The sequence below is a fragment of the Rhinopithecus bieti genome, unplaced genomic scaffold, assembly GCF_001698545.2.
Source record: "Rhinopithecus bieti isolate Rb0 unplaced genomic scaffold, ASM169854v2 scaffold_27022, whole genome shotgun sequence".
Taxonomy (NCBI): domain Eukaryota; kingdom Metazoa; phylum Chordata; class Mammalia; order Primates; family Cercopithecidae; genus Rhinopithecus; species Rhinopithecus bieti.
The window spans coordinates 588,319-598,419 of NW_016812251.1; the positions used below are offsets into that span (position 1 = coordinate 588,319).

A 10,101-nucleotide genomic window follows, 5' to 3' on the forward strand; every position below is an offset into this window, starting at 1 on the left:
CTATACTTAGAGGAACATTTCATAGCTCTTAGATTTTTGTTTAAAATCAGTGATCCCTGTCAACAATTGGGAAGAAGATCAGCAAACTAAACCAGAGGAAAGTAGATAAAATGAAATAATACAAATAAAAGAGGAAATTAATAAAAGTGTGAAAACAAATATACCATGGGAGAGGATCAACCAAACCAAAAGTAATACTTTGAAAGGGCTAATAATATTGATGAACCTCTCAAGGAATTCATCTGAGAGAGAGAGAGAGAGAGAGAGACAGACAGAGGGATATAAATAACCAAAATCCCAATGATAGAGGGTGTTACTCTGGATCCTACACATATTAAAAAGATAGTTGAACACATTGAATAACTTTATGTCAGTAGACTTACCAAATGATACGAACAAAAGAACTTTTCAAAACTGACATAGAAGAAATAGAAAATCTGTTCCTATAACTGTTAATGAAATTGAATATGTAACTTAAAACCTTTCCCTGAAGAACATTGCAAGCCAAGGTGGCTCCACTGGTGAATTCTACCAACATGGAAAGAAGGAATAGTATCAGTCTGACATAAACTGTTAGGTGGAATGGAAAAAAAAAACAATTCTCAATACATTTTAGGGGGCCAGGATAACAATGACACACACATCTGTTAAGGACATTAGAAGTGGAAATTATAAGTCAATTTCACTCATAAACACAGATACGAAAATTCTAAACAAATATTAACAAAATCCATCAATATGTACAAAAGAATAATACATTGTAACCAAAGGGAGATTTTTTTTTTCAACATGTGCTTTACATTTAACTGAAACAAGCAATGTAATCATCTGTCAATAAGGAGAAAACACAATTATCTCTAGAGATACATAAAAAGCAGTTGATGAAACTGCATAGCTATTCCTTTGTTTCTTTTAAAGTAGGAGTAGAAAATAATTTTCTGATAAAGGACATCTACAAAATACATACAACTAATATCTTATTGAATGAAAAAGACTGCTTTTCCTCTGAGACTAAGAACAAAGCAATAATGTTGTATGAGAGTTTTGCTTGCTTGTTTGTTTTTAAGACAGAGTCTCGCTCTGCAGCCCAGGGTGGAGTGCAGTGGTGCGATCATAGCTCACTGCAGACTTAATCTCCCAGGCTCAAGAGATCGTCTTGCCTCAGCCTCCCAAGTAGCTGGGACTACAGGTGCATACCACCATGCTCAGCTATTTTTTTTCTTTATTTTTGTAGAGTCAGGGTGTCAATATGTTGTCCCGGTTAGTCTCAAACTCATGGCCTCAAGTGATCCTCCCAACTAGGCCTCCCAAAGCATTGGGATTACAGGTGTGAGACACTGTGCCCAGCCAAGAGTTTTTATCATAAACACAAGCACGTCATACAAGGGGAAATCCAAATGGGCAGTAAACATAGGGAAATGTTTTTTGTTATTTATTCATCAGGGAAATCAAAACTAAAATCACAATGAGATACCAGTAGGCGTTCACCGAAATGACTAAAATGAAAAAGACAAGGCAATACAAGTATTGGAGAGAGATGTCTATAGGGACATGCACTGGGGTGGGTATGTAAATTGCCACAACCACTTCAGAATGCTATTTGGCAGTATCTGCTGTGGTTAAACATGTAGTTTGTAGTCCTGTGTTTTCACTGAAAAAGTAGGTATAAATGTACACCAAAAATTTTGTGCAGAAATGGTTGTAAGACATTATTTTTAATGACCAAATATTAGAATTAAGAGCAGTGTCTATCACTAGTAGAGTGGGACTTGACTTGTGCCTATAATCCCGGTGTTGTGGGAGGATTGCTTGAAATTGCTTGAGGCCAGGAGTTCAAGACCAGCCTGGGCAACAAAGAGAGATCCTGTCTCTTAAAAAAAAAAAGAAAAGAAAAAAGTAAAATGGGTGAACAAGTTACTGTATGCAGATACAATGGAATACTCTGCAGCGGTGATTCTCAAAGTTTATTCCTTCTCTCTCCTCAATAGTAGCATCAGCATCACCTGGAACCTTTTTAGAAACGAAAATTCTAAGTACTCTATACCTACTTATGCAGAAATTCTGGGGCTGGAGTCCCAATACTCTGTGTTTTAACAAGCCCTTCATGTGATTCCGTTGTACATTAAAGTTTTGGAACTAATGCTTTGTAGCAGAGTTTGGCACACTTTTTCTATAAGGGCCAGATCTTTTAAGGCTTTTTGGACCATATGTCTCAACTCAGCTGTTACATTGAGAAAGTAGCCATAGACAATATGTAGCTGAGTGATTGTGTTGTTTCACAATGCAATTAAAATGAATGAACTTTAGGTACATCCAACAAAATGGATGTGTCTCTGAAACATTAGTTGAGTGAAAAAAGAAAAGAGAGAGACAAAATGAATATGTGTTATGTGATTCTATTTAGATACTATTTATAAATAGGGGAATCTTATTAATTGTAATAGAAGCTAACTTTAGGTTGGAGGGTTTGGATAGTCCTTGGGAAGAGATGATGAGGAGGACTTTTGGACTTCTAGTAATGCCTATAAAAATCATTATGCTCATACTATCTAGTGTGTATATTTTTCATGCTGCAAAAGATTGGAGGAAATCCCTTTCTTACTACCATTTGAGAGTGACCTTTATATGACAATTTCTTACATGTGGAATTGTTCATTAAAATAAAAGAATTAAGTATTTACCTTTCCTAGTTAGAGTAACTATAGTTTATGTTAGGGTTTATTCTTCTTTACTGGATAATAATGAATACAGAAAGAATGATGGAATTTCAAAATCAAAAAGAGCAACAAAAAAGAAGTTCAAAATCACTATTTGCAGATTGGCAGTTGACTTGTGCAAGTACTGTAAGTGAATGCTAAAACAATTAGGTACATGGGATATTTTACTTGATGCCTAAATATCACTGCAGTGCAGAAACATATCTTCTTTACATTCTCAGGTGCATTTTTCCTGAAAAAAACCATCTAAAAAGTAAAAGTATCATAGGGATGAATAAAAGAATATATCTCAGTACATGAAAGAATAAGAAAAAATGGAGTGCTTTGTAAGATGATTTTAAGTAGTTACTCAAGACCTGAACCTCAAGTTTTTTAACCCTAGAATTCAAAACCTTTTCTTAAAAAAAAAAAAAAATTTCCTAAGGACTTTATTTTGCCAAAGTTAAGTGTGTATGAATTCCATATAATTACTGGAGGGTGATGGGGTCCCACTTTTCCCAGAAATTGTTTCATTAAATTCATTGTTGATAATCTAGGAAATACAGTCCTTTTTGATGACTTAGTCATGTGGAAGATATTAGCCTTCTTTCTTCATTGTATGTTTTTACTTAGTGGAGTCATCAGATAGTAAGACTAAAACAAATCCAGCCCTACATTTTGATTAGAATGAACTCAGAACTAGGATTCTAACAAATTTTGTGGCATGTCCTTTTAAGAGAAAACAAATACATTGTATTAAGATTTGTACAACTGAAATTATACATTCTTTCATTGTGTGGATTGGTGATTTTTGAAAAGTTTAGAATTTTAAGCAGGGTAGAAGCTTTTCAATATATATTATATAACTGTTTTCTGCAAGATGAATAAATTGTTATTTTGTTTTTTGGTTTTTCTAGGAGGAATATAGAACTGAAGGTATCAGCTGGCACAACATAGATTACATTGATAATACCTGCTGTATAAATCTTATTAGCAAAAAACCAACAGGACTGCTTCATCTTTTGGATGAAGAAAGCAAGTGAGTGTGACTCTTTTCAATTTTGTTATTGGCTGTTTTGGCTTTTATGTCTTTTAAGTTTAAACTTTTTTCTTACATTACCAAATAAAGAGCCAATTTTTTGTGTGTGTGTACAATTTTTTTTATATCTGTGTGTTTCTAGGTAATTAGGATGGACTTCATTACTTGAATTCATTTTTTACTTGAATTCATCTTAATTTCTTCTATATTTGTTCTATACACATTGATGTCAGACTTGTTGAATTTGTTTTTTTGGTTACATGTTTCTTTCTTTGTAAATTGAACTTCACGTATGAGATGTGTTTGCAGTTTTCATGTTTAGCAGAAAATACCGTGATAGGCCGAACGTGGTGGTTTATGTCTGTAATCTCCTGACTTTGGGATGCCAAGGCAGGAGGATCACTTGAGGACAGAAGTTTGAGACCAGCCTGGCCAACATGGTGAAATCCCGTCTGTGCTGAAAATACAAAAATTAGCTGGGCATAGTAGTGCGGGCCTGTAATCCCAGCTACTCAGAAGTCTGAGGCATGAGAATCTCTTGAACCCAGGAGACAGAGGTTGCAGTGAGCCAAGATGGCGCCACTGCACTATAGTCTAACCTGGGCAACAGAGCAAGACTTTGTCTCCGAAAAAACAGAAAAAAGAATATTATGGTAAATTAGTAATGTCTACCATGATCGTGCAGTGTAAGTGGCAACATCTGCCAGTTATTTACTATTCCTTGTCAACACTGTTCAATGTAACTGAGTTAAATATATGCTTCAGAAATAAAGCTTTATGGCCGGGCGCGGTGGCTCAAGCCTGTAATCTCAGCACTTTGGGAGGCCGAGACGGGCGGATCACGAGGTCAGGAGATCGAGACCATCCTGGCTAACACGGTGAAACCCCGTCTCTACTAAAAAAATACAAAAATCTAGCCGGGCGAGGTGGCGGGCGCCTGTAGTCCCAGCTACTCGGGAGGCTGAGGCAGGAGAATGGCGTAAACCCGGGAGGCGGAGCTTGCAGTGAGCTGAGATCCGGCCACTGCACTCCAGCCCAGGTGACAGAGCGAGACTCCGTCTCAAAAAAAAAAAAAAAAGAAAGAAATAATGCTTTATGTAACATTCTTCAGAGTATTCTCAACAATCTATAAAATATAGTTGATTATCCTAAGAGATGGCAAATCTAGATTTGGAGAAACTGAGATGAGGAGGTTGTGAAGTTTTATGACTTTTAGTAAAAAATTTAGAAATTGAGTTTGTTTTCCTGATTTCTAGTTTAATTTCATATTCATTATAACAGGATAGAAAGTATTGAAGATTTACTATTAGAGGTAAGATGATTGTGTAAGGTGGTAGAATAAAAAACTAACAAAAAGACTGCTAACAGTTTAGTGTCACTCTGACCTACTCTATCACTAGTCAACTTCCATTAATCTAAAGAAATTAAAATGTTGTTAACACAAGTAAAAAGTACCTTAATTTTCTGTCCAGAGTTTTGTAAAAGTTTCTTGCATTACTCTGTGTGCCCCAACATAATTATTATCTCTCATAAAATTGTAAGGTTTGTAATTCACTGTTTGTATACCTTACCTCTGGTATATGTTTATTTGGGAAGGCTTTATAGGTGATTTTGATATTCAGTGTTGAGAACCGTTGTGGTTGATAATGCAATGATAAGCACTTCTTTTTGTTTGGGGAATTTTATAGTAACGAAAAAAACATTTAAGAAACAATCCAAGAGAAAAGATTATATAGGTAGGAAATGGGGGACCTGAGATTCAAACCTGTCATATATTTCTGACTAATAAACTTGTGCTTTGAAGTATTGCATTGCTTCTCTGTAATATTTAGGTGTTAGAGTCAGAAGTCCAGGATTTGTATCCCATTTCTATAACTACTGTTACAGAAAAACTCTCAAACCATGTTTTTCCTCTACTCTCACACCACAGTAATCAACACAGAAGACTTCTGTGACCAAATGTGTGGAGTTTTTTCCCCACTAACAAGCAGTGGACACCAGCTGGGTATCCTCTATTCACATTTGACACTATCTACCTGGAGGTAGCATCAGATCCCACAGATCGAGGGCTCAGTCCCCGAAACTGCACCCCACCCCACCTTCAGACACCAGCCAATAACCCATGCTTCCAGAACTTCTGACCAACTAGCTTCTCCTTGAGTTCATTTAATTTGCCCGAGCAGCTTGCAAAACTCAGGGAAAACGAAACAGTGAGGAGATGCATAGGACAAGGGAAGGAGCACAGAACCTCCGTGTCCTCCCTGGGTGTACCACCCTCTAGAACTCCCACATGTTCAGCTATTCAGAAGCTCTCCGAATGCTGTTTTTTGGGGTTTTTATGAAGGCTTCATTACATAGGCATTATTGACAACTGTGTAGAAATGTGATTGGACAAAAAGTATGATCTCATACTAATAGACTGAGTGGCAAACCCAGTGAGGCCTGTTTGTCTAGATTCTTCTTGGCCTCTCTGTGCAGCATTCTTTCTTTTAGAGTATGGGGCAGGACCCTTTCTGGAATGAGGATCTTTTGCTCCACAATCAGATTTGAGACCTTCCTTGGGCGGGTAAAAGGAAGACAGGAGGAGGTTAGAGAGAAAGATTCTGTTTCCTGCAGCTTGCTCTTGTGACCTGCTTCTGAGACCTAAAGCACCCCAACATTATAACAAAAGAGTACACCAAGGGCTATGGTAGTTAATAAGCCAGGAACCATGGACGAAAACCTACACACACACACACACACACACATATAAAAGATAAAATCATGTCACAGGCCACGCCCTGGCTTTCAAACATGGATCCTTTACATCATCAAAAGAATATACAACTCAAACATATTGCTGCATTACTAGAATCCCATTCAGTCATTAGTAATTAGTCCAGTTCATTATCGTATTGTATGAATATGTCTCCCAGGGAGAGACCACTCAAGTTTGCAGACTTCCTTTCAATCTTGTCAGATTCTAGAAGCAGGAGCGGTCTCCGCAAACATACAACTTTTACCTTTCGAGCATCTCTTATAACTGAGCTAAAAGACAATGTCATCTCTTGCTCTGAGCTTCTTTAAATGTGTTAGTGTAATGTTGGATTTCCCTCAATGTATAACCCATTTATTCATATCTTTACCCTCAGCTACTATTCCTCCTCTCCATTAGTTCCCAAACTTTTCCTCCTTTGGAAGGTACATTAAGAATCGCCACTGTGCTGGTGGTTAGATTGCAAACAACAATTCTGGTCTAGCAAGTACCTCCTCCTCAGTACCACTCCCCTTTAGATAGGGTAAATTACATGGGTGCAGAACTAGTGAGCTGTTTTGATGGCCAGGAAAAATAGTTGCTTTCACTCTTAGCCCCAATTTTGCTAGATAGAGTGAAGGTACAACCCATCGCCATCATGCCCTTAGGAATTTTGACTTAAGGTTTAAAAATGTAGTTACAGTTTCCTGCTTAGAAATCATCCCTGCTTCCAGCGCTTGCAGTTGCAGCCCTCGTCCTAGGACCACTGCATCTGGTAGGGGAGAGAAAAAAAGTTTTTTCTTTTTGAGGTCATCTGGGGAAGAAAAAAATTATAGTTGTTATACCGGTGTACTCCTCCCTTGGCAAGAATTGGATAGTCATACCAGCATCCTCCCCAACCCCTCTTTCCCAGGTGAACCAGGAAAATAAGAAAAATCTAAGGGGATGCTCCTTTAGTCCCACTAATGTTGAGTGTGAGCACACACTCATGAAAGTGTGCAAACCAGCCCTTCATTCTTTTATCTTCCCCTGTTTTAGACAACCAGTGTTTTAATTGCCCATTCTACTTCTTCATCAAACTGTTACTCTGAGGAGGATTTTTTTTTCCCCTTTGTTGGACATTGTAGGTTATACAATGTATTTCTCATTCTGAAAAGATGATGGTTGTCCAAATCCATGCAATATTTTCTGGTTTTTGTTTGTTTTTTGTTTTTTAAATGGCACTTTGAGCATTTGCATCTTCCACTGGGTAAGGAAAGCTCACTTCAGAGTAAGTGACTATTCCTGTCAAGACCCATTTGTAGCCCCCCAGGGTTACCAGCATCGGTCTCACTTACCATCTACATTCAGGGTCTTCCCACCAGGGAAACTGCCACATAGCCATTGGAAGTCTCAGACTCTCTTGCTGACAAACAGAACAGTTCTTACTGGCATTTTGTGCTTGAGAGAAGGTGCAAGAGGAATGTCTAGATTTAGCCCTTCTCAGCACTGCTGTAGTACCCCCATATCTGCTCATTTAATGGACCCATGTAGAAGGGACCCCCTTAACTATGGCATTTACTGTAACCCCATGAATACGTAACAGACATATTCATTGGGCGAATATCCTTATCATAAAACTAGTCTTATGTAGCTTGCATATGAAGCATATCAGCTGCTTCATCTGGGTGGTTCTGCTTGGCATTTCTTGGGAGAGTTGGGCAATCCTCCTTCCCAGAGTAAAAAGATCATACAGTGGCTTTTATTCAGTCCACTATGCTATCTGTTCCCTTGGGAATAACCTCCTTTGTGTCTCAATCATGTATAGATGTCTGAGATTGCTTTAGTAGTGAGCTGTGTGTCCTACATCAACCCAAACATGTTTTCCACTGTAGCATTTAAAACCAAAGCTACTGCCCCTAATGTAGTTACTCTCATAATCCATTTTAGTAAAGGTTCTTTAGGAAGCTAATGATAGCGATCTACAAAATGAAACTATTCCTTCACACTATGCCCTCCAGTTTCTGTGGTTACTTCCTTTTGCCCTTCTTCCACATTGACTACCTTCTTGGTAACCACATGTCTCAGAGGTATTTTGTTGTCCCTGCACAATTCTGTCCTTGGAGGGTGTCTTTGAGGCCAACAGCCTGAGCTCAAACAGACTAAGATCTGAGCTTGATCCAGCTTCAAGGACCAACACAGTACTCTCTTTAAATTTCATTTTAGCTATTATAAATAAATAATTAAGGGATTATTTATTTATAATAGCTAGTTTTATGGCTGTTTGTTTATAACAGCCAATTCATTTTTTCTTATTAGTTTGCATTTCCTTATGCAGCCAGTGAACCAGTTCCCCAGGAGTTGGAACCATCTCTAAATTCCACTGATAACTTTTATCTTTAATAACTGAGCATAGCAACTGTGGCTTCATACCTTGGGTGACCGTGTGGCCACACCAGAACAAAGGTTTCTCATCATCTACCCTTTTATCCTTTTTCTTCCCAAACCACATGTTTCAGTGAGCCAGGGCCTTTTTAGCAAATCTCACTTCTCTGATACAGTTATTTGGGAAAAACATTAAAACCATGTTTTCCTCTGCTCGCACACCATAACAGTCAACATGAAGACATCCGTGACCAAATGTGTGTGGGGTTTTCCCCATCAGCAAGCAGTGGACACCAACTGGGTATCCTCTAATTCAGATTTGATACTATCTATGTGGAGGTAGCATCAGATCCCACAGATCGAGGACTCAGTCCCCAAAACTGCACCGCAGTCCACCTTCAGACACCAGTGAATAGTCTACTCTTTCAGAACTTCTGACCAACCACCTTCTCCTTGAGTTCAATTAATTTGCTGGAGTGGCTTGCAGAACTCAGGGAAACACTTACTTAGATTTACCCCAGTGTGTTATAAAGGATATTGCAAAGGATACAATGAAAAGATGTGTAGGGCAAGGTATGGGGGAAGGAATAGAGAGTCTCCATGTCCTTCCTGGGTACTCTACCTTCCAGGAACACCCATATGTTCAGCTATCTGGAAGCTCTCCAAGTGCTGTCCTTTTGGGTTTTTATGGAGGCTTCATTACATAGGCATTATTGACAATGGTGTAGAAATGTGATTGGACAGAAGAACATGATCTCATACTGATAGACTGAGTGGGAAACCCAGCAAGGCCTGTCTGTCCAGATTCTTCTTGGCTTCTTGTGCAGCATTTTTTCCTTCAGAATATGGGGAGGGACCCTTTCTGGAATGAGGGTCTTTTAATCTGCAATCATATTTGAGGCCTCCCTTGGGCAGGTAAAAGGAGTACAGAAGAAGGTTAGAGAGAGAGATTCTGTTTCCTGAGGCCTGCTCCTGAGGCCTAGTACACCCCAACATTATAACAAAAGACTACATCAAGGGCTATGGGAGTTATGAGCCAGGAACCATGGATGAAAACATATATGTATATAATTATAGTATCACAACTGTATGTATCAAAACTACCCTTGGCAGATCTCGTAATATCCTTAGTCCTCAGTTTTCTTATATGCAAAAGGCAAATGACAGTGATAAATGTTGATGTTCTGTCCTATATACCCTTTTTTTTTTTTTTTTTTTTTTTTTTTTTTTTTTTTTTTTTTTTTTTTTTTTTTTTTTTTTTCCTTTTT

The 10,101-nt window shown here is 38.1% G+C and overlaps 1 protein-coding gene across 1 annotated transcript in view; it reads left to right on the forward strand.

The window, feature by feature from the left end:
* MYO9A (myosin IXA) overlaps nucleotides 1-10,101 on the forward strand; it is a 301,060-nt gene that overhangs the window by 127,020 nt on the left and 163,939 nt on the right. Inside the window, 1 exon segment of the mRNA XM_017895809.1 lies at nucleotides 3,614-3,735. Coding sequence (XP_017751298.1) covers nucleotides 3,614-3,735 — 122 coding nt within the window.